The sequence below is a fragment of the Acanthochromis polyacanthus genome, chromosome 5, assembly GCF_021347895.1.
Source record: "Acanthochromis polyacanthus isolate Apoly-LR-REF ecotype Palm Island chromosome 5, KAUST_Apoly_ChrSc, whole genome shotgun sequence".
Lineage (NCBI taxonomy): Eukaryota > Metazoa > Chordata > Actinopteri > Pomacentridae > Acanthochromis > Acanthochromis polyacanthus.
The window spans coordinates 42,966,979-42,994,640 of NC_067117.1; the positions used below are offsets into that span (position 1 = coordinate 42,966,979).

At 42.3% G+C, this 27,662-nt stretch overlaps 2 protein-coding genes across 6 annotated transcripts in view; one reads left to right on the forward strand and one right to left on the reverse strand.

The window, feature by feature from the left end:
• The window catches only part of cntn2 (contactin 2), a 192,706-nt gene that overhangs the window by 136,086 nt on the left and 28,958 nt on the right, over nt 1-27,662 (reverse strand). For both annotated transcript variants that reach the window (XR_007941819.1, XM_051948014.1), the window contains exons 2-3: nt 25,249-25,339; nt 2,126-2,267 (exon numbers count right to left, since the gene is read on the reverse strand). Coding sequence is in view for 1 of the 2 variants with exons in the window: in XM_051948014.1 (XP_051803974.1) it covers nt 2,126-2,267; nt 25,249-25,309 (203 nt within the window). In the remaining variant the exon portion in view is untranslated. The remainder of the gene's footprint in view (nt 1-2,125; nt 2,268-25,248; nt 25,340-27,662) is intronic.
• LOC127533928 (uncharacterized) lies at nt 12,882-18,238 on the forward strand. Of its 4 annotated transcripts, XM_051948042.1 has the most exons (6): nt 12,882-13,592; nt 15,426-15,584; nt 16,179-16,228; nt 16,788-17,517; nt 17,683-17,991; nt 18,083-18,238. In XM_051948042.1, the coding sequence occupies exons 4-5, from the start codon at nt 16,802-16,804 to the stop codon at nt 17,891-17,893; spliced, it is 927 nt and encodes a 308-aa protein (XP_051804002.1). In that variant the 5' UTR covers nt 12,882-13,592; nt 15,426-15,584; nt 16,179-16,228; nt 16,788-16,801; the 3' UTR covers nt 17,894-17,991; nt 18,083-18,238. The 4 variants fall into 3 exon arrangements, with proteins under 4 accessions (XP_051804002.1, XP_051804000.1, XP_051804001.1 ...); XM_051948040.1 differs by having other exon boundaries at nt 12,882-15,584; XM_051948041.1 differs by lacking the exon at nt 16,179-16,228 and having other exon boundaries at nt 12,882-15,584.

Genomic DNA, 27,662 nt, shown 5'->3' on the forward strand with positions numbered 1-27,662 from the left:
TAGTCCCATAAACAGGAGCTATAGTCCCATAAACAGGAGCTATAGTCCCATAAACAGGAGCTATAGTCCCATAAACAGGAGCTATAGTCCTATAAACAGGAGCTATAGTCTCATAAACAGGAGCTATAGTCCCACAAACTATGTCTATAGTCCCATAAACAGGAGCTATAGTCCTATAAACAGGAGCTATAGTCCCATAAACAGAAGCTATAGTCCCATAAACAGGAGCTATAGTCCTATAAACAGGAGCTATAGTCTCATAAACAGGAGCTATAGTCCCACAAACAGGAGCTATAGTCCCATAAACAGGAGCTATAGTCCTATAAACAGGAGCTATAGTCTCATAAACAGGAGCTATAGTCCCATAAACAGGAGCTATAGTCCCATAAACAGGAGCTATAGTCTCATAAACAGGAGCTATAGTCCTATAAACAGGAGCTATAGTCTCATAAACAGGAGCTATAGTCCCACAAACTATGTCTATAGTCCCATAAACAGGAGCTATAGTCCCACAAACTATGTCTATAGTCCCATAAACAGGAGCTATAGTCTCATAAACTATGTCTATAGTCTTGTCCAATAGAGCAAACAAGAAACAATTAAATTAAATAAAAATACATAAATAAATAATGTGACTACATTAATTAGAATGTTTAGGAACGTAATGAGTTGTGTGAATTTGTTTTTATTAAAACTAAGGTAATTTTTTTGGAAAGCACAATGTGTCAAACAAATAAAGTTCATGCTAATATTGTCAGAAGTCTATCTGTCTAAAGTCGAGGTAAGAGAGAGGAATAGTCAGTCAGTGATGGTGTACTGCCCCTGTTGTCAGAAAACGATACTCTGGTTTGTGGTAGGCCTCGTTCTGTTCTTCCTCATTACTTCCTCATCACTCACTGTTCTGTTCTTCCTCATTACTGTGGAGACTGTTTTGCCTGATGTTTTGTTGGTCACTAACTCTTTTGTATCCTTTGCTAATCAGATTTCCCAGATCCCCTGCAAATTAATTTTACAAGGTCCAAAACTGAGAAAGTTCTGCTGTTCAAGCTCATTTTAGAATCATTTTTGTCAGTTAATCTGACTGGAAATCACAAATGCTGTCAGGGTTGCGTTCTGTCCATTTTTCTTACTTTCTGCCCCTCTCCCCCACTGCTCTGTCTCTCATCTTCCTGTTTTCTCTCCCGGTTGGATGGTCTGTCTCTCTCTCCCTCTTCCCTGGCTGCTGCATGTAATTCTGTCGCATTGGAAGCAGCTGAGGAGATGGCATACCTGCATCTCATCACTGCACCGGTAAAGCACAGCTCATCCCTGCATTCGCCACCAGATCGTAGCGTCAGACAGGAGTCTGTTGAGAGTTGGTCTTGGGTGTTTTTGATCGAGTGATCAAGCCGTGAATTTTCTTTATCACCTGCCTGCTTCCACAAATCTAGTCCAGACGCCGATACCCCAAGCCTGTCTGCCCCCCAGCCTAATTATCTGCCCCTGTGAGTAGCCGTTTTTGTGGCTAGTTTAGTGTATGTTTGCTGTAGTTTTCTTGGGGGTTCCTCTCATGTCTTTTAGTTGAGTATTCTTTCATTTGTTTAAGCTTAGTTTGGTTCTGAATACGGTTCAGTAGATTGGCTGCCTCTGCTTCGCTTCTTGTTTGTTTAATAAAAGACCTTTGCTAATTCTGATGTCTCTGTCTGCTCCTCGGTACCTTATACTGTCATTCTCAGTATTTGTAATTATTCATAAAATCAAATATCCTACAGTATAATTTAAAAGAAATGCAGTCATTAAAAGGTGATAGAATTTAGAATCCCTCGGTGCTGAAGTGTGCTGAGGTGTCCTCCAGCTGCATAATAGATCCTATACCAGGTGAGGACAGGTTTAGGTTAAAATGGGACAAGAAGAACATCTCTTATGTGGCAGGTTGATGCCTGATATTCCTGTTTACACATCCTGTTTTGTTCTCTAGTGTCTCTGGTAGGATCGTGCTCTGAGTTGGAACAAAGGTAGTTTGATTCTTCATAATTTTAGAGGAACTTGTGAACCTAGTAAAATGTCATGACGTGTTTTGCTCTGTGCGATTCACCATTGATTGGACTCTGGTTAAGTGTTCTGCAGAGAGCGATATGTGACCTACCTGTAGGAAGCAGCTGGACTGGCTCTGGCCTGACAGCTCAGGGTCACCTTTCCTTCTGTCAGGCCTTCAGGATAAATTAAGCTGCTTGGCTGTTCTTCAAACACTGGCCCGCTGTCATGTCCGGACACACACACATCTCCACCTGGAAAAAATAGTTTTAAAGGAAAATATGATGCACGGCTTACAATTACAGTTTAGCCTGAGGTTCCACTGGTATAGTTTGCATGATTCAAGAATAATGATCCTTTCCTGGTGCCTCATGCAGTCCCTCAGTTCATCTCTTCTCTGAAACAGGTTGTTTTAAAGTTCTCTTCTGATCTAACTTGTGGAAGGTCGGCCTTAGCACACGTCCTCTAGCTCCAGTTTATGAAAGCACAGCTAATTGTTTTGTTGTTGTTCTTTTCAAAATGACAACTTCTTAAATACATCCATATATATCTGAATAATAATGATCAGTGGCGGCTGGTGGTGAAATTTGTTGGGTGGGCTAACAAATGCATAATACGGATTAAATGGTTAACACAGCTGCAAAAGCAGCATCACCTATGATACACACAGTTACATCAATTACAGGTACACTATACTTTTAGTGCTCTACATCAACACACTCTCTCACTCACTCACTCTCACACACACACACACACACACACACACACACACACACACACACACACACACACACACACACACACACACACACACACACAACTACAAAACATGTTCCAACTGCAGCGACTGCCCACAGACAGCCTGCTGCAACTGTCTTATTACAACTGTTTGGTGACATGTAGTGCAAAACACGCCTTCAGTACAACAGATGACCTCAGCAAAAACAAGGTGTCACAGTCCTTTAACAGGTCACCATGGGCCTACCTTATTTGAAAAGAAGCTCACATCGATGGCCGATGTGATCCCAGTCTCTTAACTTCCAGCTTTTCCTCCAAAGACATTGAGGAAAATGGACATGAAAGCAAATAATCCACCTCGTTCATGCTAACGCCCGCCATAGCTAACCTTTTCTCCCTCCTTCCCAACTCTGGCACAAATAGCAGCACCGCTGTGTTAACTCGCTGCTATTGGTCAAAGTCAAGGCCTGTGGGCTGACTGAAGTTAGCCCAAATGATCAGTAAATCACGGGGGGCGGGACATGACACCTGTCAATCACTTACAAGAACGAAATGAATGAAAGCGGACTGTATCTGCTGGGGCTGTAAAAATAAGCCCATTTAGAGATATTCTGTGTTTTTCTTTTGACTGATTGGTGCTGTTGCTACCTTTGGTTTCACCTAAACTTAAAACAATCTGTTGTAAGTTATTTAAAAAATAATTTTCTTATCTTTTTTGTGTTGGCCTGGGAGGGCTTAGCCCTGTTAGCCCATTTATACCAGCCGTCCCTGATAATGATAATGATTAATATATGAGTGGACATATTTGTTTGCAAATCTTTTTCCTTAATGACTAAAGCTCTTTAACTCCACTGGTTTGTTCAGACCTGATAAGCAACGTTTTTACAGAATGATGTTCCAAAGAGCTGCTTGAACATCTGTTTTTCCCAGCTGTTACTCCAGAGATGTTCAGTGGGTTGAAGTCAGGTGGTTGGTAAAGAAAGTTGAGGACCGTCTCCACTGGCTGGTGTTCTTTAGTGTTCAGGTCTAAGCTGTGAGGAGTGTTTGTTCTCATTGTCCTGATGGAGGAAGAATATTTCTCCAGAAACATGGAGACCAAAAGGTGAAGAGGGCAGTGCTAGTTCTCATTGATTGGCCAATGCTGTGTCATGTGACTGTTGTAAAAGAATACTCTATGAGCATTTATCACACTAATTAATCATGGATTATTGATTGATAACGCTGCCAAATACCTGTTAGAAAACTTGTTTAAAATGTGCATCCTGAGGCAGGATTGTCTTTTTATTTAGTAAATTCTGTCTGACAAAGGTGTTTTTCTGTCTCCCAGTGATGTACTGATGTTCTGGTGGATTGGTCTCTTCTGGTCTGGGACTACTTTGGATACAACTGATACACTTTCCAAAGTGTTTCAGAGCTCCATGTCCTGCCCCGTTAGAAGCCCTCAGGAAAACACGATGACTTCTGACTCCTTCATTTCAAGCTCTGCTGTGTTTCCCATTGCCTCTTAGTAAGAAATATTCTGCTGGAAACCCAAAACACACCCATATTATTAACATATGAACAAGCTTTGTATGTATTTTAATGAATTTAGCATTTATTTAACAAGGGAACACTTGAGGATTAAATATGGTTTTTGGGTAAGACCTGGCTAAGAGGACAGTAAAGCAGAGTAGAATAGCCAGGGGATTAAAATACACAAAACAGGAGTAGCATTTGACCAGAGTTTGGAACTCTGCCAAGAAGACAAACTCATGTCAGCAATGTGTTCTGGAGGTCATTCCAGGAACACCCAGCAAATCCCGGTACCCTGCAGAGCAACCATTTAGACCAGGGGTCGGCAACCCACGGCTCCAGAGCCGCAAGGGGCTCTTTCAGCCCTCTGTTGTGGCTCCCTGTAACTTTGGAAAATAAATTGTTCTGCCTTTCAGGCACGTTTCAATGCATTTTAATATAGAGAGTTTTATTGTGAAATTACCGCTCTTATTTTGATGTGTCACTCCACCGGATGTGCTGCTGGAGTTTCCCCAGTGTTGCCAGGTGTACGATAATTATCGTATTTGCACGATAATTTTGCCCTCGGTACGATGTACGATCAATAATCCCAAAAAAGGCCAAATATACGATAATTTGACCATTCCGTGAAAGTGCGGTTGTAATCGGTTGTAATCAGCCTGTCGCAACTGTCTGTCGGATTTTTTTTGTGAACCCTGAAGGCATCTCTTTCCATGTGACAAGTTTCAAGCCAATCGTGCTTTTCTAAATGTGAGCTTGCCTCAGAACAACAGTAATGATTGGCTGAATAGTCCGCTGCGCCCGCCCCATGAGTGAGGAAATGAAAAAAAGAAAAGAAGAAGAAACAGAGCCGACCTGGTCTGGAAGAAGTGAAGCGCGGAAAAGAAAATGAGAGAACCTGGAGGAGAAGGAGGAGAAGGAGGAGAAGGAGAGGCTAAGAAAACGGCGGGGGCGGGACAGAGTCGAAGTAAGCAGCATTGCCTACAAACTTATAGAAAAGAGTGGGAGAGCCAATTTGCCGGGTGGTTGAGACCTGTTGCAGGCTTGGAAAGCAAAGCTCTTTGCCGGTGCTGCAAGACAGAGCTGGTGGCCGAAATAACTGTGTTAAAAAACCACAGCAAATCCAAAAAACATTTTCTATTTCCTTGTCAGTTATCATGAATACTATTTACCCCATTAAACTTCAGTGTACCGCCGGCGGTACACCTACTAATTTGCATAGGAATTTAAAGAATGTCCGAAGGCTGCAAACGCGATTATACAAACACTATACGCCAATGGAAAGCTTAGATTCTCATGAATCCGCCGGTATAAACCACTTTCAGATGTGATTATCACAGCGGGTAATATAAACACATTTGTCCGACAAACAATGAATATTCATCCATCCGTTCTCTATACACGGCTTCAACGTACACAGCGCGACTCACATTTCCGGGTTCATTATTACACACAGATGAAAATATTCCACAAAAATCGGCCATAATCCAACCTTGGACATCCAGACGACACAAGCCAGTAAACTATTTTGTCCAAAACATGTCTTGAAGTTGGTATATAATCCACGAATCGGTCGTTTTCGAGGAAATGCACCTCGCGATGCGTGTCCAATATTCCCTGTATTTCTCGTCATATTTTTTATTTACAAATAGAATATTAGTGATTTTTTGTACTGAAAATGGCTGGAATTGACTGCAGCTTAAAGGGTTAAACCTGGTGCTATGTCTATTTCCTAACATTGGGCAGCCTCCAGGCCTCATGATTTGGCTCATTAGTTCCCACCCGTCATTGTTTATGGGGGACACATTAGCCTAACACAACTGTGGGGCTGCTGATGAATCCATTCAGAGACGTTCTTTGATCCATTCCATACTGACGCAAAGCCGTGAGTGCCTGTTAGACGCTATTCAACACTAGAGTGACTATAGCGCATCAATAGACTTGTTTAGTTTGATTATGATGGGTGTACGATAATTTTCCCCAAAATACGATAATTTTATGTCTCTGGTACGATTATCCTACATTTCCCACCTGGCAACACTGAGTTTCCCCCTGGGACATGAGAGCGCAAGGTTGATGCAGAGAGACAACACGGAGCTTCTGATTCACACACGTTTCATGCCTTTTTTTGTTTTACTCCTGGAGAAGCAACGCCTGTAGTTTCACATCGTTTTGTACTCAAGAATGGCAAGCAAAATATGGATTTCCAGCTAACATTACGCAACATATGAGGTCCAGGAGCAAAAATGACATTAACCAAGTAAGATAAATATTAGTGGAAGGACACAATTTAAAAAAAATGTATCTATCTAATTAGAGGCTTTGTAATTAATTAATCACGACTGATTAACAAGGGCATAGAAGTAAAAAAGCGATATAAGCAGCGTTGTCTTCATTTTAAATGCCAAAAGGATTTTGCGGCTCCCGGTGTTTTCTTTTCTGTGGGAAACGGGTCGAAATGGCTCTTTGAGTGTTAAAGGTTGCAGACCCCTGATTTAGATGATCACAAAAGGATAACAACTGCTGGTAAGTGACAGAAAGTCACACAACTAAGACAAGGCTTTATGCAGTACTACTTTGTAAATAGAACTAAATCAGTGCTGCAGTCTTCTGAAGTACACGGTTCTGAGTCCTCGACAAGGAGTTGGATATAAAACGTAGTGAAGTGTGATACACAGAGTTCAACAGTGAAGAGAAGATGCTGCAGCAATCAAACAGATAATTCTGTAATCTAAAACACTTCAGAATATCGCCGGCACCAGCGTTTTACCCATTGCTAAATTAAAGCAGGCCTAAGTGCTTCACATGCACTCTAAAAGAGAGCCTGTCCTCCACCCAGACACCCAGGGGTTTGTTAGAAGATATTTAATTAGTTCCCCACCAGAGGCTGGTCAGCAGCAGCTCTTAAACAGATTGATAATGTCATTAGCTGCTGCTATTCTACTACAACCTAAAGCCAGACTGACTTTCACCTCAGATTATTGCTAGGAAATGCTTTTTCCAGCTGAGAGTTCACTTGAGGTTTGGTTTGGTATTGGTTGTTAAATCTGAGAGTCCCGATCATTCAGTGAGAACAGAACATGGGCTGGATTCCAGATGTGGTCAAGAAATTCAGATTAAACATACAAGCAATGGGTTCAGCTATAGAATCAGCTAGAAGCTTTAAAAGAACCAGATTACCTTTTTGGATCAATGGCCTCCAAAGATTCACAGAACTACACACCAGAAATAAAAACAAAGAGGTCCCTGCATCTTCCAATGTAGAACAGAATCAGAACTAGAATGAGCTCTGAGAGTGTTCTCCATGTGTTCAGAACAGACCCAGTAGATATACAGTGCACATTAAAATCCCCAGCAATCTGTCTGTCCGCCTGTAAATAAATAAATGAAAAAATCACACCAGTGCTTCCAAATGAGAAAATTACTTAAACTCCATTTAAGAAAGTCTCAACAATCCCATTAAATTCTGGAAACAGACAAAATCATTGACATATTCCAGATTGTAGCCAACTCAGATGTAATTAAAAGCAAAGATAATATGGCTAATGTAGATAGCTGTGAGAAAGAGATCACTGTCATTAAGACGGTGTAAGACGTTAGACAGGAAGGAGAGAGAGGTTTCTGACAGTGATGTATAGCAGCCAATCTGAAACATCAGCATTTCTTAGCCTCTCCTTCCAACATACTGTAATTAACATCTGAAGATGGTCTGCTTTTAGCATCAGCATTATGATCCAAGCTTGACATCGGTAACACAAGCAGACGGTGATGATACAGCTGAACTCTCTGTGGATGTTCCTCAGACGGATCTCTGTGCTCAAGCAGATAAACAGTGTTCTTCCACTTGTCTCTAAACCTTGAGCACCTCTCACTGGGTGGATGGCCCTGATGCTGTTTTAGATACAAGAAATAAATCTGAAAAAAGTATTTATTCAATCAACAACAGCTTCCTTCACACACAAACACAATCTCCAATTGAGTTGACCAACTTAAAAGTCAAATGATGAAATATTTTCATTAAATGGAACTTAATATGGAACTTAAAACATATATAAGTTAGAGATCTATCTTTATTGTCAACAGAATGCCAAGCATCACATTTTCACTCACTGTGGGCTCATTTATCACTCTAATGTAAAGCTATGCCTATGGAAACAGTGATGACTGAAGACAAGAGAGGGCTCACAAAGGTCTTTTATACAGGATGACAAACTTGTAGTGCCATAAATTATTGTTGAATTCCTTTGATTATTTATTTTACAAAAACTCATATCAACATATCCAACATTTTTCCAAAGGTGTTACCAATACTGGGTAAAATGAAAGTGTCACGGTTCCGCTCCTCTGTCCTGTCTGTTTGGTTGTCTCCCATCCTCTCCTCTGCCCTGTCTCGGTCTGGTTGTCTCCCGTCCGCTCCTCTGTCCTGTCTGTCTGTTTGTCTGGTTGTCTCCCATCCGCTCCTCTGCCCTGTCTCTCCCCTACAGCTCGGTGCCTGAGTGGAGTCTAGCTCCTCAAGCTGACTCCACTCAGGTAATCAACTACCTGCACAGCTCCCGGACAGCTGATGATCATTCACTAACGACTCACCTCTGCAATAAAGACCGGCTCAGCCTTCCACTCCCTGCCAGAGCGTTAAACAAGAACCACGCAGTTCGGTTTGCTCTCTAGCCACCTTCACAATCTGTGTATTGAGTTTCTGCCAACTTCTGACCCTGTTTTCTCCTGCCTCCCCCAGTTCAGCTGTCCGGGATCCCACGCCGTCCTCCTTCCCCTCCGGCTCTCCCCGACAAACCTTCACCAGTTTCTCCTGCCTGGACCTCCACTCCTGCCTGGACCCCCACTCCTGCCTGGAACCCCCCGCCGACGAACCTTCACCAGTTTCTCCTGCCTGGACCCCCACTCCTGCCTGGACCCCCACTCCTGCCTGGACCCCCTCTCCTGCCTGGACCCCCTCTCCTGCCTGGACCCCCTCTCCTGCCTGGACCCCCTCTCCTGCCTGGACCCCCTCTCCTGCCTGGACCCCCTCTCCTGCCTGGACCCCCTCTCCTGCCTGGACCCCCTCTCCTGCCTGGAACCCCCCGCTCCTACACCCTGGTTTCCCCCCACCTAGCCACCATTTTCACTCCCTACAATAAACCACTTGCATTCAGCCAGCCCTGGTAGTGTGGTTTTCTGCTCGGGTCCCCCTGCTCAGTCCGTGACAGAACGCTCTGGCCACAAACGGACCCGGAAAGCACTACCAGGGTTTGGACCAACCTTCTCCTCACAGTCGCTGCCAACCCTGCAACCGGATTCCTTCTGCTCTGCCCCTCACCTCATCTCCGGATCCTACAGTTCCCATGGCAGGTTATGACACATCCTCTCCCTTCTGGGGAACCCGTTGGGCAATAAAACTGCCTTCTAAGAGGCACCATGGTTCCCGGGGTTCTGCCTCAGCGAGACCGCACTCCGGCCCTCCGTCTCCAGTCCACACGGGAGCCATCTTTTTGACCTCTGCTCCCCAGAACCGGACCCCGACCCCGACCTCTGCTCCCCAGAACCGGACCCCGACCCCGACCTCTGCTCCCCAGAACCGGACCCCGACCTCTGCTCCCCAGAACCGGACCCCGACCTCTGCTCCCCAGAACCGGACCCCGACCTCTGCTCCCCAGAACCGGACCCCGACCTCTGCTCCCCAGAACCGGACCCAGACCCCAGTTCCACCAACTGAGGACCCTGACTCCCTGCCCTGGACCCAGGGCTCCTCCCTTGTAGTTCTCTTCTCCTGTTTGGAGAACAGCATATACTTTTATGCATTACGTGATCTACATGATGAGTGGAGGAAAGATCCCAGGGAGGAGACTGTGGCCCAGGGCCTTCGACTGGCGGTTCAGCGACCTGGTCTGATTAATTACCTACCCGACTACATTCAGCAGTTCCTGGACAGCCCCGTCACACTTCCCCATGGCAGCCACTCACCTCCAGTTCCCGCGGTGGTCGACGCACCGCCTCCAGTTCCCGCGGTGGTCGACGCACCGCCTCCAGTTCCCGCGGTGGTCGACGCACCGCCTCCAGTTCCCGCGGTGGTCGACGCACCGCCTCCAGTTCCCGCGGTGGTCGACGCACCGCCTCCAGTTCCCGCGGTGGTCGACGCACCGCCTCCGGCCCCCAGGGCTTCGGCTGCCTGCGAAAGGCTTAAGGCCTTCCCTCCGGCTCCGCCCCCGGAAGACCCACCGGACCCGGCTCCGCCCCCGGAGGACCCCCGTCTGTCTGTCCGGCCCCCGGGCCGTCCGCCGGAGCGGCCCCCGCCTGTCTGTCTACCCCCCGCTCCTACACCCTGGTTTCCCCCCACCTAGCCACCATTTTCACTCCCTACAATAAACCACTTGCATTCAGCCAGCCCTGGTAGTGTGGTTTTCTGCTCGGGTCCCCCTGCTCAGTCCGTGACAGAAAGGTTCACATTCAGTAGGTATATAACTGTTTACTATGATTATACCTCCAGAAAGTTTTACTCTACTCTGCACATTAACTCTGGAAAGAAGTTTCACTATGCTAAATCTGTTTCATATATATACAGGAGGTCCTCGACTGACATCGGAGCTCCGTTCCTACGGATCAACGTAAGTCGATTTTGTTGTAAGTAGGAACGCTGATGGAAGTGTAACCAAAGCTGTTCCATGCATCACGATATCCATCAGTTCTTCATTAAGTCATGAATACCAACAACTTTCATGCAAATATGAATCATTTTACAAGAAGATAACAGAACATTCTAACAGACTGATACAGTTGTTGATGTTGACTTTTCAGTGTTAATTGTTCAGTTCCAGATTTACCTAATGTCAGTGAACGTGTCATGTTTAGTTAGCTCACCTCTGATTGGCTGAGAGTCAGCAGTAGAGAGAGCTGGGAACGGCGGCTAATTGTGGAGCTAAGTTATGGTTTTTTTTCTAGTTGTTCTGGAGCTAAGTTATGGGGGTTTTCTAGTTATTGTGGAGCTAAGTTACGGGGTTTTTAGAATAGAATAGAAAGCCTTTATGTCATTGTACACGGGTATACAATGAAATTGGGAGTGCTGCTCCAATTGGTGCTTAGAAAAATATGACTTACACTGGATCACCATCTATCATTCATTACGAGCAGCCTTTATGTCAGTGCCTGGGCATAGAGGACAGAAAGGTTCTTCTAGTAAAAAATAGAATCCTTTCTACACACCGTCTCCAACAACAATCATCACATATTAATCAGGCCTTTAGTTCTCAGATGAACACACTCACACATTTAACGCTCCATCTCTTACAAACGAGCACACACGTTTTAGGTGGTAACTATTTATCTAACGCAGGTTCTGTAAGTTTCCCACCGTTTCCGTGTACACTCACAGAAATGATTCAGGGCAGAATTAATTTTTATGCATTTACATCTATTTGATTTTATTTATAAACTCGCATTTTTAAAATATATGCATTAAAATTAATTATAATCTGCATAATTTAATCAATTCTAAAATGTATTAAATATAATTGGTTAATACATACTAAAATGGTTTAAATAACCAAAGCTATAAAAAAAACAGGATTCTGTTATTTAAAATTTATGTGATTGGTTGTCATAAAAGTTATGTGAAGTGAAATGGGGAAACCGGAAACGATGTCCTGCACTTCCTCTGGATGCCAACACTCAGGCACGTGTGGGTATAAGCAGTCGTCCATGTGATGGTAAGAAATCTGAGACATCCGGTGTCTAATTAGTAATTACTCCCAAATGTGTCCTAATCGTGCAATTTATATAACATCACATCAATATAAATTTATGTGTGATAAAATTTACGTAGTTCGTGATTATTTTAAGCAGCTTTATCTTGGTCACGTCGCGTGTACCCGCTAGCATCATAGCTAACAAGCTAGCTATTTCATAGCTAGCTTGGAAATACAGCTTGATACCGGACTAAACTAGCCCTTTGCAGTCGGTTTTTGTGCCTGTTAAAATGACTACTCTTTTCATCGGTAGTTTAGCTAGCTAGATAGCATTCCCTTCAGTGTTTCCCCTGGGTTGAAATGGCGGCGGGGGGGGGTGTTGTTTGTCCGTCCCGGGCAGACGAGCGGGGAGGAGCGGCAGGTGTTAGCCGACCAGCTAGCGGGGGATAGCTAGCCAGCCGGGGAGTCTGAGCAGTCTGTGACCGGGGACAGCAGAGTTAAAAATGACAGCTCCGGTGGCTTGGTGCTTTCCGTTTTTGTTTTTTGCCGCGGACCAGTGAGGCGGCAATGTCGGCAAAATTGTAGTGAGGCGGTGGCCTATACTAGCGAGGCGGCCCGCCTCGTCGGTCATATAGGAGGGGAAACACTGCCCTTTGTCCACAACATTTAGCCTGTTCATTTTGTAACAAGTTAGGCTGTCTGAAGAATTGTTTTATATCAATTTGCTTAAAGGATAACTTGAGAACTCCATGGGGTTGTTTTGGTACGTGAAAACTCGATACCTTTCGGTGAAATTCTGCGTTTTGAATGCATAAAAATGACATTTCTGTGATTCTACAGAAATAGTTTAATCTACAATTAAACTTTTTGGGGGGCAGAGGGAAAGTTGCTTCACGAGCTCAGTCATGAATACAAATCACTATCTTGCAGTGTTTGGTCGACGTGGGCCTCCCGCCTTTTTTGTCTTAATGCACGCCTCCCTGCTCGTTAAACATCGATGGTCATGCTGCCTTTTGTGGTGGCTATGACATAATTTTTCCGGCTCACTCTACGTTATACAGAGTGTGCTGCTTGTCTGTTTATGTGGGTAAACATGGAAGCATTTTTGGATGAAAGCTTTTCTTCTCACCTATATATATATATATATATATTTTTTTTTTTTTCAGATACCTAGCTCTTGGGATATTTTTCTCATTCTCCTCACATCCTGTGTTCTCACCTCCATGTGGCAACATAGATTATGTAAGTATAAGTTAAAAGATGTACACATCAAAATGTAGCACAGTTTAAATGTAGTTTGTATTCATTTATAGTTCATGTGAACTTAAAATTTGGTTTACAATATCAAGCTGAAATGTTTAGAGTAAGCATGTTTAAAGCATAAATGATTTGTTTTACAACATAAAAACCTTATTAGGCCTGCAATGTATGATCTGTGGGTTTTTCAAAGTTCATTATGCACTTTGAAGAGGAGCTGGCTTTTTTAATGCCTTTTTGTAACATCATGAAAGCTGTTAAACCATAACAACAAACTCAAGCTGAAAGGCAGCTCATTTTACAAATAACCTAACAGATTTGTTGTTCTTTGTCTTCATGCACAGGTGCTGTGTGAATGTGGCCTTGCAAATTGTGTGACAGTTCGTTATCTACCAGGTATGAGTTATTAAAACATTTTAGGCTGAGGCATTTCCACCATAGCCGAACAGGCCGATATCCCTGTGTATATTTAGACTGTCCTTGCACGTTCACAAGCTGGAAGAAACTTTTGGGTCACACATATCGAACACACAGAAAGTTAGAAACAGCAAGTGCTCAGTCCGCTACGTTCTCATGTCAGACATGTGGGCGTGAAGAACTTTCAACAGAGAAGGAATACTTTAGTCATATTAATCAACACCTTAGGCAGTATGAAAATGTAACTTGTATGTTTGAGGGATGTACATATCAGTCAAACATATATGCTACTTTTAACACGCATAAAAATCGTAAGCATAATCCACACAGTCTAAAGGATTTTAAAGCAGGTGTAGTTAAAGTCAGTGCTGAGTCTAGTCCAGTGGATGAAGGGCCCACATTTACTGTGGCCATAGATGGTAGTCTGTCAGACTTAGATGAAGGTAGTGATACTGATAATTCAGATGATCTTCCTGAAGTTGTAGAAAAAAAACTTGGCTCTGTTCTATTGAAGTTGGAAAACATTTTTCATGTTCCATCTACAGCAATCGATGAATTGGTTGATGAGCTGCACTACTTGTTGAGTACTGTGTCTGTTTCAACAACTTGTAGCAGTATTTCAGATTTTTTCAAAAGCAAAAACATAGAGGTTGATAGCTTGGTTATTAAGGAATTGTCTGATTCACTTTGTAAATCTAATCCTTTGTTAAACGCACTGGGAAAAGGCGGCCCCCTTGCGACAGCTTATAAGAGAAAAGAGTACTATAAAGAAGTGTTTAAGGTTGTCGAGCCAGTAGAGTTTGTTCTTGATCAAAAAACAAGCAGGTCCTTTCAATATATCCCATTACTGCGATCTTTGCAGCAGGTACTTGATTGTCCTGAAGTGTTGAATAGAGTTATTGATAGCCACAGAACACAGGGCAGTAACACAGACCAGCTTGAAAACCAGCAGTATTGCTCCATAGCAGATGGTGTATACTTCAAAGAAAACCCTTTCCTGTCAGGTGATGAGTTAAAAATTTGTTTAACCTTATACATTGATGACTTCGAATTGTGTAATCCTTTGGGCACATCAAGGAAGAAGCACAAGTTGTGTAGCATATACTGGATTCTTAATAACTTGGGACCAGGCTCTCACTCAGCACTCACCTCTATTTATTTAGCAGTTTTGTGCAAGAGTAATGATGTAAAGACATATGGATATAGAAAAATATTAGAGCCACTATTACACGATCTTGTGACATTAGAAGAGCACGGTGTCTATGTTTCAAAGCTTGGGACTTTTGTCAAAGGAACAGTGCACAGTGTTATTGCTGACAATTTGGGTGCCCACGCTTTGGCTGGTTTTGTAGAGAGCTTTTCTGGGCATTATATTTGTCGATTTTGTACTGCTCAGAAAGAAGAGATCCAGTTAACTGATGTTTATTCAGGTGCTTTTTCTCTTAGAACCAAAGAAATACATGAAGCACATCTGAAGACTGCACAGGACACTGAAACGAGTTGCTGTGGTGTGAAGCGAGCTTGCCCTTTAACTGAGCATCTTAACCATTTTCACGTCAGCACAGGCTATCCCCCAGATATAGTGCATGATTTGTTTGAGGGGGTTGTCCCATTTGAACTAGCACTGTGTTTGAGCATTCTGATATCGAAGAAGTATTTTAGTCTTGAGTCTCTTAACACATGTATCCTCAAGTTTCCTTTTAAGTGGAGTGACAAAAAGAATCGGCCTCACCTTATACCACACACCTATTCCAGTAGGTGGCAACGCCCATGAAAATTGGTGCCTTATACGTTTCCTTCCATTTCTGATAGGAGACCTTATACCAGAAGGTGAGCTTGCTTGGCAAGTGATATTAGACCTGAAGGAAATCGTGGAGTTAGTTGTGGCACCTGTTCACAGCAAAGAGACAATCGCCTACCTTGATGTCAAAGTGTCTGAGCACAGACAGAGACTACGTGAGCTTGTCCCAGGTGAGACACTGAAACCTAAACACCACTATCTTGAGCACTATCCACACTTGATCACATGCTTTGGGCCTCTTGTGGGTGTATGGACGATAAGATTTGAGGCAAAACATAGTTTTTTTTTAAACAAGTTGCCCGACACACGAATAATTTCAGGAATATTGCACTCACTCTGGCAACCAAACACCAGCAATCAATCAGTTATCACTTGCACTCATCTAGTCTCCGTGCTTCAAATCTGGAAGTGACAAATGTCTCCACAGTCCCTATTGATGTTCTGAATGAGGAGGTTGTAGTGGCTCTCAGACAGAAATATCCAGACATTAGTCAAGTTAATCTCACAAAGAATGTCACAACTAGGGGGATCAACTACAGAAATGGAATGATGGTTGTATGTGATTCAACTGCTGGAATGCCTGAATTTGCAGAGATTCTACAAATGTGTATAGTGGGAGATGAGTTGAGCTTCATAGTTCGTTTATATTTTGCTTGGTATCAGAATCATTTCAGGGCGTTTCAGTTGACTTTGTCACCAGATAGAAAGGTTGCCCTTGTTCAGTTTGAGGAGCTAAGAGATTGCTACCCACTTGTGGCCTACAGAGTTGGATCCAGACGTATGGTGACCCTGAAGAGACACATCGTCATCAAAGGTTTGATTTGCATATGCTACAGCGCTGTGAAAATTATTCTGTAACAGAGTTTGTGGGAAGGGTTGAAGACAGTGTAAGGTAGATTCTTCACTAGTCACCTTTCCTGGCTTCCACTCTTTGCTTAACTCCTCACCCATCCTCCTCACTCTCCAAGTCTCTTCTAGCCGTCTCACCACTAACCACCTCCTTACTCTCACCCTCTACCTTGCTGTCTGAGCCTCTGCTCTGCTAACCTCTCTTACCCTCCTCCGACCACCTCTTTTGCCATTCTCCTCACTCTTCTAGCCTCTTCTCTTTCCAAACCATTCTTACCCACCTCACTCTAGTATTTCCCCCCCTACAAGCCACCTCTCATAACCTCTTCTTTTAACCATCTCTACTTTCTCCTACTCCATCCTCTGTCTTCCACCTGTTCTCCCTTTACTAGCATTCTGTCTTCATTAACACATCAGTTATAGGTTAATACTGTCTCCTGTCCATGCACTCTGCTTGGGTGGTTAAGTATTTAAATAACCAGACTAATGTCTGTCCACCCTGTTTGTTTGTGTCTCCACCTTAGATTAGCAAAGCAGGATGGCAGGACGAGTAACTTTCAGAGTCCTCTTTGGAGGTGAAGACGATGCAAGAAAACTCACCATTGAATCTGGAATACCAAACACTGTGGAGGAATTCGCTCTTCAAGTAAAGACTTTCTTCCAAGTGACTGAGCCATTCAGACTTCAGTACAGAGACAGAGAAATGGATGATCAGTTCATGAACCTCTTGTCAACTTCAGAACTTGAAGATAAAGCTACTGTGAAAGTAGTGTACATACCTTCTGAGACAACCAGCTCTAATCCCCTCTCAAGGGATACCAGCCCTACAATCCCAGGTACTCCTTCCAGTGTCAACTCCTCATCACATGAGCCAAATGATTCAGACTCCTACAGCAGCAATGATACCATCATCTTGTCATCGCCCGAGACCCGGTCCTGTTCTTGGCCCAAAGTCTTTGTTGTTCCTCGCTTCTCATACTTTGCTGAGATGATGCTCCACACTGGAAATGATGAGTTCAGTGCACATGGAACTTTGCTGTCTCCTACCCCAAAAACACGTTCTGATATTCTTGAGGGCCTAGCTGAAGAAATCATGAAGTATACAGCATATCCAAAGGATGAGCAGTTAGAAGAAGTGGCCAAGGCTCTGATACAGTCTCACCCATGTCTCCTGGAGAAAGGCACTCGCAGTGGCTACTGTGGTTGGAAGCACTACTTGAAAATAAAGATGATGAACTTCAGATCAAAGCTTAGGTATGTGTTTTATTTAATGGGATCTATTTTGTTCCCCTCCTAAGCACCAAGTCTTTTGCTTTAACACATTTGTGCTGGCGCAAGGTGGTGAAAGATATTAAATGTCAGTCCAGCAGATTCATAGACTTGCATTTAATGTTAAAATAAAATTATTCTTCTTCTCAGCCGAGCTGGACATCGTGAGGTTGCAGTCAACTCTCTGAAGAATAAACGGAAAGGCCAGGAGAAGCCAGCAGCCTACATCAAGAAGCCCAGGAAGGCAGAAGTTAATTTCTGTCCAAACATTCCCAGAGGTGAAACAAGAGAGAGAATGGAGGCAGATAGGGTAGCTCTACTGTCAGAGGTAAAAAGGATGAGGCTGCGATCAGGAAGATGATGCAGTATACCTTCTCGATCAGGAGGCAGGAGGTTCTCCAGGAGCCAGCCATTCCAGACTTCCAAAACAGATGGCCAGCACTCTTTGATGTCAGTGAGGTCAGTGTGAATCTGAAGTGTAATAACTTGGTCTATCAATGACCTTTACGAACTGTTAAAATCTGTATTCTGTCTGTGTTGTCTTTCACAGATCAACTTGGAGTTTATGCGACTGACAACTGTACCTCTGACCTCCAAATTCCTGGGAGAACTGGATCGTCAGACCGACAACCTGATCAAGGTTTTTAATGCCAAAGGTGGAGCTACAGGAAGAAAGATCACCACCATAATGGCCCAGATGGATAATGTAAATTTTTTTTTTTTGGTAATCTGATAAGCATATGGTTGGTGCGACTCAGCTGTATATGAAAGCGCATATGTTAAATTTTGAAATGTTTTTCTGGCCCTTTTAAAATTTCTGTTTACTAAATGGACTATACCTGTGTGAGCTTTACCTGAGTGGGGTAAAACAATGTGATGGGGTGGTCAAGTAGGGAAATGTCAGTGACTTGGTTAGCCTCAACACCTGTGTTAATGTGTCTCTGACATGGACAAGTATGGAATCATTATTTTTACATTTTTTTGCAGAACAAACACACCAACGTGAGGCGTGATTGTGTGCTGAGCTGTCTGAGCATCTACCTCAATGAAGACCTGGGCACGCTGGTTAAAGAATATGTGGTATGTCAGCCTACTGTCCTTTGTGCCAGATGTAATTAATTTCCATCCAGATGTGCCTGATGCGTTCATGAGAATGGGATGGACATGCGGACACACTGACCTTGACCACCAATAGTTCATCATTGAGTCAAATGGGTTTGTTTTGAGTGGGAAATTCCCACAGTGCAAATGGTGGTCGTGCTGGTACTTTGTAGGAAGTAACTTCACTTGGTCCAGAGGAGCCTGAGGATAAAGAGGGTCGGGTCCTGGCACCTAAACGCCTCCACTATGCCAGGGATGACAATTCTCACCCAAACAACAAGGTGAGGACACAGACACTTCATAGTTCTTATGAACCAGCAGTTTTTACTTCATAGTAAGAAATGCCTTTCAGATAATGTCAGGTCATTTTGATTCTTGGTTCTGATCAGCTGGATTCTATTTGTGGGGGGATGTCACTAGGATGCATGTTGTGGACTGTCTGCTTATGAACTCCAGCGCCTTGAGAACATCATACAGAAGGAAGCCTTCTTGTCTTCTTTGAAGATATGGCAAGTACGTGGACATGTTAATTGGAACTTTAACCAATACAAGACTCACCGCTGTTCTCCAGTTCACTCTCTCTCCCTCTCACACTTTGTCTCCACCATCTCTCCTCTCGGCCTCTCTTTCTCTCCCTCCTGCTCTTTCATTGTTGTCCACTACTGTCCTCTCCCTCTCTCATTCTGTCTGTCTTTCTCTTATACTCCCTCGTTATCTCCCACCAGTGTAACGTCACACATACATTGAGCATGGGATTTTAAAAATGTCAGATTTGGTCTTAATGGGTTATTCTCTTTTTTTTTTTTTTTTTACAATGTAGTTTACAACGGTAATGTCATTGCTGTCTTCCTCTGTTAGCATACCTTGTAGTATATTTAGAATTGCTGTTCATGGAGAGAAACAATGGGATAATTGTTTTTTCTCTATCAAAAGGCAGCTGAGGATCTGAGGCAGTCAGTAAAGCCGAAGCCAGATGTCAAGAGGTAAGCATGTGAGGGGGAAAGGTTGGTCATTTTTTTCTTCCCTATCATCCTGCTTCCAACCCGCCTCTAACTCCTACTGTCCTCTCTTAGGCTGATGCAAGACAGCTCACTTTTTACAGGTGCTGAAAAGTGAAATCATTTCAACTTTTTAACCCTTTAAGCTGCAGTCAATTCCAACCATTTTCAGTACAAAAAATCGCTAATATTCTATTTTTAAATTAAAAAAATGACGAAAAATACACGGAATATTGGACACGCATCGCGAGGTGCATTTCCTTGAAAACGACCGATTCGGGGATTTTATACCGACTTCAGGACATGTTTTGGATAAAATAGTTTACTGGCTTGTGTCATCTGGATGTAAAAGGTTGGATTATGGCCGTTTTTTGTGGAATATTTTCATCTGTGTGTAATAATGAACCCGGAAATGTGAGTCGCGCTGTGTGCGTTGAAGCCGTGTATGGAGAACGGATGGATGAATATTTGTTTTTGTCGGACAAATGTGTTTTTCTCACCCGCTGTGGTAATCACATCTGAAAGTGATTTATACCGGCGGATTCATGAGAATCTAAGCTTTCCATCGGCGTATAGTGTTTGTATAAGCGCGTTTGCAGCCGTCGGACATTCTTGAAATTCCTATGCAAATTAGTAAGTGTACCGCTGGCGGTACACTGAAGCGCAAAGGGTTAATGCTGCTCAGGACCTCCCCTGTTAATTACATTACAAGGTCAGGTTTTGTTACTAGGTAGCAAAAACTGGGCAAAACACAATGCAAGTCAGCTTTAGACTTAACAGGTTTGATGCACACACTCCACTACTTCCAGACTGGAAGACTGTATCTTTATTTCCTGTACCATACTATTGTTTTAAGTGATTTATCAGGTGAAGGCTGGATGTGCCCAGGCTCAACTCAAACATGTGAGAACAATACTACTACTTTAAAGAATAACTGTCAGATTTGTAATTGTTGCCACCTTGACAGAAAAGTGCACAATATTCAAGAGTACTGCTGCATATGTTAATGTGCAGCAGTACTTGTATTGGTTGGAACTCTAACCAATACAAGACTGACCGCTGTTCTCCAGTTCACTCTCTCACACTTTGTGTCTCCGCCATCTCTCCTCTTTCTCTCCCTCCTGCTCTTTCATTGTTGTCCACTACTGTCCTCCCTCTCTCATTCGGTCTGTCTTTCTCCCATACTCACTCGCTATCTCCCACCAGTATAACGTCACACATACATTGAGCATGGGATTTTAAAAATGTCAGATTTGGTCATGAGTGAGGTTTGGAGAGGGTTGGATAGAAGAGTAAACCTTACTCCTACAAGAGTTTAGGAGAGAGGAGGTGAGTAGAGATGGCGAAGGGTGGGAGGGGGTTGGAGAGTTTTGCCTCATTTCCTTCAATACTTTTTACCTGAACATCAATGAACTGTTTATTTGGCTCTTACAGCTACTGGCTATGTATTTACATCACTGATCTCTGAACAAAACCAATTTGCGGAGGGGGGGTTCCTGGTTCTGTATCTTCATATATCTATGTATTTTTAGTTGGTGTTTTGTTAACTGCATTTTTTTTATGGCAGGTCAAAGGCTTCATTGGGAAAAAAGCAGTCTCTGCAGTCTCCCCGGAAATCCCTTCGTCTTAAAGAAGCACACATACTTACCCCCAGTGAAGGATCAACCCATAAACATGTGAGAACAAGACTACTACTTGAAAGGATAATTATCAAATTTTTAATTGTTTTCACCTTGATAGAAAAGTGCACATTTTGAGAGTAGGCTGTGTATAATCTCATGTTAACAAGAACACACAATGCATCCTTAAGACTTTTTCTTTTTTTTTTCCAGGCTTGTAGGAGGTGGTCAAAGGTCTTGAGTCATTGTTACCTTGAGCTTGCATCGATCTCATTCTCATGAACGCATACAGTGCCTTAAAGAAATATCTTCAATTTAACGCTCAGTTGGCCTAAGGAGGAGCTGCTTGGATTTTGGTGGTCAAGTTTAGGGTCACACAGCCCATTGTTCTGTTCTCTTTATTTTTCAGGACATTGAATCCAGAGAGGCTGAGGCAGACATTGCAGAGAAAACCATGGGCATCTACACAGTCCGAGCAGAGGGTCATGGTTCTGATGATTCTGATGGTCCAGGTGATGGACACTTTGCTGATGTCGGTGTTGTGCTGGAAGGCGTGGAAGTCCTCCATAACCTGCAGAGTATCAGCCATGCATGCGTGATGCTTTATGGACTGATCTACGCACTCAACTTGAGCTATCCAAAAAGCCTGAAGCGTACATTCGAGGTGTACCAAAAAATCCTGATGGACCTGGACTCAACCAAGCTTTCACCAAAAGTACAGGCACTGAAACTCAAATTGCTTCAGTGATTTGGCTGACAATAATGCACTTACAGAGCTCATTCCTCATTTTTCTTTTTGCTTTTTTCCCCTGGTTAGACAGGATCTTGTGTTTAAATAATCCCTTAGTTCTTGAAGGGTACTTCAAGGAAATACCTGTTTGTTAAATGCGTATCTGTAAAAGATTTTTTTTTTTAGTTTTGGTGTCCAAATATGCCTCAGCTCAAACAGTATTTTTCTTTCTCCAGATTTCGTGGGAGCTAGTTAAGTGTTTCAACATTTTTTAAATGTTTAAAAGATTTATTTTATTTTGAAAAGGTGCTTCAGTTCCTGCCAAAGCCTTTCATCACTCAAGTTGTTACATTGAAGTTAAACTATGGCCAAAATGCAACTTAGGGCCTTGTTGTGAACGTACACAAGTCAAACTTTTAAATACATAATTAAAACAGAAACGTCACTTTAAGATGTAGCGTAATTTAATTTCAAAGTGCCGTTTAAAACAAAATTACACTTTATCTTAGTGACGTTTCCGTCATGAGGTATTTAAATAAAAATTTGACTTCTTTAGTTCAGTTATTGCACAAAATTATGCAATTAAAACATATTGTACATGCCATTTTTGCACTTTGCTCTGTTGAGCTGAATTATTTGACAGATTTGTTACACTGCCATTTTTGCACTTTGTTGAGCTGAATGTTGACAGATTTAGTGGACTTTCGTGTTTTTGCCTCATGTCATGCTTTATATGCAGATTAATTTTTTTACAGTTGAAAATTCTACAGATTAGATTGATTAGAAAGATGGAAGTTTTTGTACACGCATTAACATTGAAGATATTAAAAGGCTTTAATGGCAATAAATCTGTTGAATCAACAATGTGGTCTGATAGTTCTTATGCATCATTAAGATTATACTGAATGGAAAAGAATTACATAAGTGTGATGCATTTTGATTAATTTAGTTTATTACATAAGCATAAATAACATGTAATTCAAACAATATATTTTATGTATTTTAAATAAATACTGTCATTATTATTAATTTAGAGTAATTATACTTTATTAATACTAAATACATAAACCTGACGATTATGCATTTCAAATAAATAGGCTTTATTACACTAATGAATATACATCATGTAAGGTTTATTTTGTAGCTTTGTGTCAAAATTATCTAAAAAAAGTAAATGGAAATTTGTCATTTAATAAAATTACATAAATCTTAAAAGTTAGGGTCAAATATTTCTGTGAGTGTAAAGTCCTGCACGTCTTCGCCCTGGACATCTGTGAGATGCATATAGCATCGTTTCAATCCTTTTTTAGGAACTTTTGAAGGCGGTTTCCTTGTCTTTCTTTTCTTTTCGTCATCTTCGCTGGTATCTGTGCGAGATACAGTCGATGCCATGTTGGGTGTTTATCTGATTCCACGGCAACAGGACTCGGCTCCTATTGGTCCACGTGACCAAAAACTGCTGCACGCACCGCAAATCCTAGTCCACCCGTGTAAACATCACTACGCCACAGTAAAAAAGACCGACACAAAAACGCTAATTATTAAAAAATGACTGGAAACGGTGAGTAGAAACTTTTTTGGGGTACTAATTAGCAATAGATATATCTTATAAAGCAGAGTTCATGTAGATCCACGTGAGTGGAACGAAATTCACTTCATAGGCACTTTTTCCATGGTCCCAATACAGTCTATATAGAGGTAACATTTAGAGGGAGGTGACTGAGTCTGAGTCTTTGTTGTGTTGTTTGGCTGTTAGACTCACCATCTGCCATAAAATAGACAGGAATATACAGAAAATCAGAACAGGATTAGAAAATTCACAGAGCAGACACTGTAGCAGATAGAATTTGCAAATTAATATCAGAGATATTATTTTGTGAAAAACAGTCCAAGTATGATTGTTTTGTTCATCCACGCACATCTGAGTAGACACTGTCCTTCTACAGACTGTACAAACTAAATGACTTCACTGTCTAGTATGACTTCTGTAAATGTAAAGTGATTAAAAAATGGATCAACACTCAATATTTGCATATTCCCAAAATAAAAACTCAGTAACACAGGTGAACACACCTCTGATCACTAAACTGAGTCCAGTCTGTCTCCAACAGGCTCCACAAGGGAAAGAAGAGTAACAAAAACATCTGATTATGACACAAACCAATGATGGAGAAGATTACAGGACGATTGGTGACCATCTAAAATCAGTCAGAACACAGAAAAACAAAACTTCAGCAGTAATCAGGATGCATAGTTCCACTAATCAGACCTGCAGCTCCTAGAATGACACCAGGGATAAAGCAGCACCTCCACCATCACCTCCACATCACAGACAGGTCAGTGCTTCAGACCTGGCTCTGGACTTATCAGTAGAAATCAGTTCAGCATTCTGGGACAGCTCAGTGTGAAGGGTTAGTTTCAGCATCAGCCGGAACAGAGGGAGTCCAACAAAAAAGATCTAGTGTGCTCTTCAGAACACAGCTGCAAGATAGAACTTTGCAAACAACATGAAGAAAGCCTGATGAACACTGGAGGAACGTTCTTTAGTCAGATGATACCAGGATAAACAGTTAGGCTCAGAAAGGTCATGGCAGGGTTGGTGTAAACCTGATAAACATGAATGCATATTACTGATAGACAGAGGAGGGAAAGGAATGATACAGGGCTGCATGAGAACATAAAGTGTTGAAGATGGTATTTACTGATGTACCATGAATGCACGTGAATGTACCAAATGTATGCAACACCGACATCCTCCATTTGGAGAAGGTTTGAGTCTTTCATCAAAAACAAGGCAGACAAGTAGAAAACCAAAATAAAAGATGTGGAACTGAGGAATGAAAGGTGTGCTATTCCTACTGTGGGTTCTGTACTTTGAATATATGAAGTCTAAACTGTAAGTGTTGAATGTGATATCAGAGAAAATACTGTTTAACTCAGAAATAATGCTCAGTGGAAGGTGATAGAGTTTAGAATAATTTGACCACTCAGTAACACTGCACAGGGCTGTTTGTACTAATCCTCTATAAACACTGATGTTCTTAACACAGTTCATGTTTAGTTTCCATCAGCCCTCGCTCAGATGTGTGGAACACTAGGGCAGAGGGGGAGGAACAGTGTAGGAGCTGCTGGACGTCAGATACTAGAAAGCTGAAGATGAGCTGTATTAGAGAGAGCTATGGGGTTTTACAGACCTGGTATAACCACATCTTTAAACCTAAACACTGACAGAGCAACTAAACACATTCAGGCGTAAAGTATGACTTACCAACAGCCTCCTCCAGGACCACTGAGCTGAGGAACAGCAGACACAGCAGGAGCTCCATCATCTGGATCCAGAAGGAACCTGTTCACTGTATCTGAGCAGAAAACACAAGGATGGCTTCCATGAGAACTCCACTGGGAGAAATCCTAATTACTGCTTCAAATTCAATCAGAGATGACATCCATTACTAATTAAAAGAAACAATAAACTCTATTAGCGTTAAACATGGAGCGTGGTTCACATCACTGCTATCATCATAATAAAATAATGTGTTCAATGCTGCATTAATAATAGCTAATAACATCTGTACATTAGGATACAATCCTTTCCCACATTAACATGTTGTATAGTAAAACTGTACATACATGAAGTGCCCTCCAAAAAACATCAGAAAACTTTTCATGTTGAGCATTTGTGTTCTGCTGATACACCTAAACCGATATTTAGATGAAGTCAAAACTGTACCTTTATCACATTATTCATTCTAGGAAATACATCCATCCATTCTCTATACACCGCTTTATCCTCACTAGGGTCATGGGGGGTGCTGGAGTCTATCCCAGCTGACTCGGTGAAGGCAGGGGACACCCTGGACAGGTCACCAGTCTGTCACAGGGCTACATATACAGACACACAATCACACTCACATTCACACCTACGGGCAATTTAGAGTAACCAATTAACCTCAGCATGTTTTTGGACTGTGGGAGGAAGCCGGAGTACCCGGAGAAAACCCACGCATGCACAGGGAGAACATGCAAACTCCATGCAGAAAGATCCCAGGCCGGTACTCAAACCAGGGATCTTCTTGCTGCAAGGTGAAAGTCATAACCACTACTTCACTGTGCACTGTCCTCTAGGAAATACATGTCAAAGATATTCCAAATTAATTCAAAACAGGCCCAAAATAAATTAGATTACAAACTCATTTCACATAAAGCTCCATCAAACTCTAATACAAAGACTGATAGAGAGAGAGAAGGAGCAAGAGTGAAGTAAAATAAGATGGGAGGGGGAAACAGAGATCCACCATGAAATCAGCTTGGAGTTTAATGGAGTCTTAAAAAGAGAGCAGTGTATTACACAACTCCAGACACATCCCATAGTAAGGCCAGTCAGTTCAGTGCTCTTCACAAGCTGGGAGCACAGATATTAGTAAAAGTGTGATGCTGAGCTGCTTCCTAAAATACTGGATCCCTTCATCTGACATGACTGCAGGTGTGAGAGCTAAATTCTGCAAAAACAGTTATTTATAGGTGTGATCAGATGTCACAGCTGTTAGCATGAACCAGCAGAGATGTTAGAGACATTTACAGCAGCAGATTCATCTTACAGTCCTTTACTGGAGGTCTTCTCCCTACTGTAGCGTCTGCCTCTTGGCCTACCAGTGGTCAGCTTCTGTCCACAGGAAAGCTGCCTTCATTTAAATCCTGTTTAATTGCCAGAAACTACAACTTAGTGAAACCTGCATTAGTGTGGAGAAAAAGACAACAATGCTTGTAATATTCTATTGTGCTGGGACTACCAGTCACACAAGCAGCTCCTTTTTCAGGAGGTAGTTTGGCCGAACTCTGTTTGTTCTGATGCTCATGACAGGTCATATTGTTTAAAAAGATACACAATCAGCCACAAAACCACCGGCAGGTAGAGAGAACTCCACTTATCGTCTCATTACTATACAATGTTCAGTTGTGAAGCTGCATGAGTATGGTTAAAAAACATCTATTTATATATTTATAGTCTATTTCCTCCTCTGTGGTCACTTTTCTTTTAACTGTGGGCAGATCCAGCACAAATAACTGGCAAGTTTAGCAAGAAACCAAGCTGATCTTATGGATGCTGGGTAGAGGGTGTGTTTGTGTTTAAAGAAATGCAAAGTGAGATACCAGAGATAAACCTCTCCCATCAGTCACTGCTGTGTAGCAACAAAGAAATACCCGACCTTTGAAAAAGACCGAAAGAATTATTTTGCATTTGGACCAAATGTCTGAAGGTTTGACTTTCTGATTCCATCTTGGGGTTTCTGTCTTAGAATACTTGAATCTGCTGTCAGGGACCTCTGTGTCTATTTCAGAATCAAAATGTCAGACAGCTCAGTGATTTGCAATCTCTGTAAAACCTGCAGGTGTCTATGTGTTTCCCGTCCTCTCCACAGATCATGATTTATGCATGTCTATGTGTTTCTTTGGAGACTGACCTTCACAAGAACCCCCTCAATGAATTTTAAGAACCTACTGTGGCGGTCTACACATCAGCTGCACTAACAATCTGCTTCCTTTGACTTAGACAACGACCTAACACTACAGCTGGAAGAAAAAGATGCTTTATTTCATGTCTTTAGATTGTCTTTTATAGTAGTTTAGTGGATTTCTAACCCAGAACCCAAACACAGCGTTACAGCAGCACTTTGAATTTTA

Bases quoted from the DNA above. Each gene is read 5' to 3' on its own strand.
- LOC127533928 (XM_051948040.1), top strand. From the start codon at position 13,552: ATGTGGCCTTGCAAATTGTGTGACAGTTCGTTATCTACCAGGTATGAG.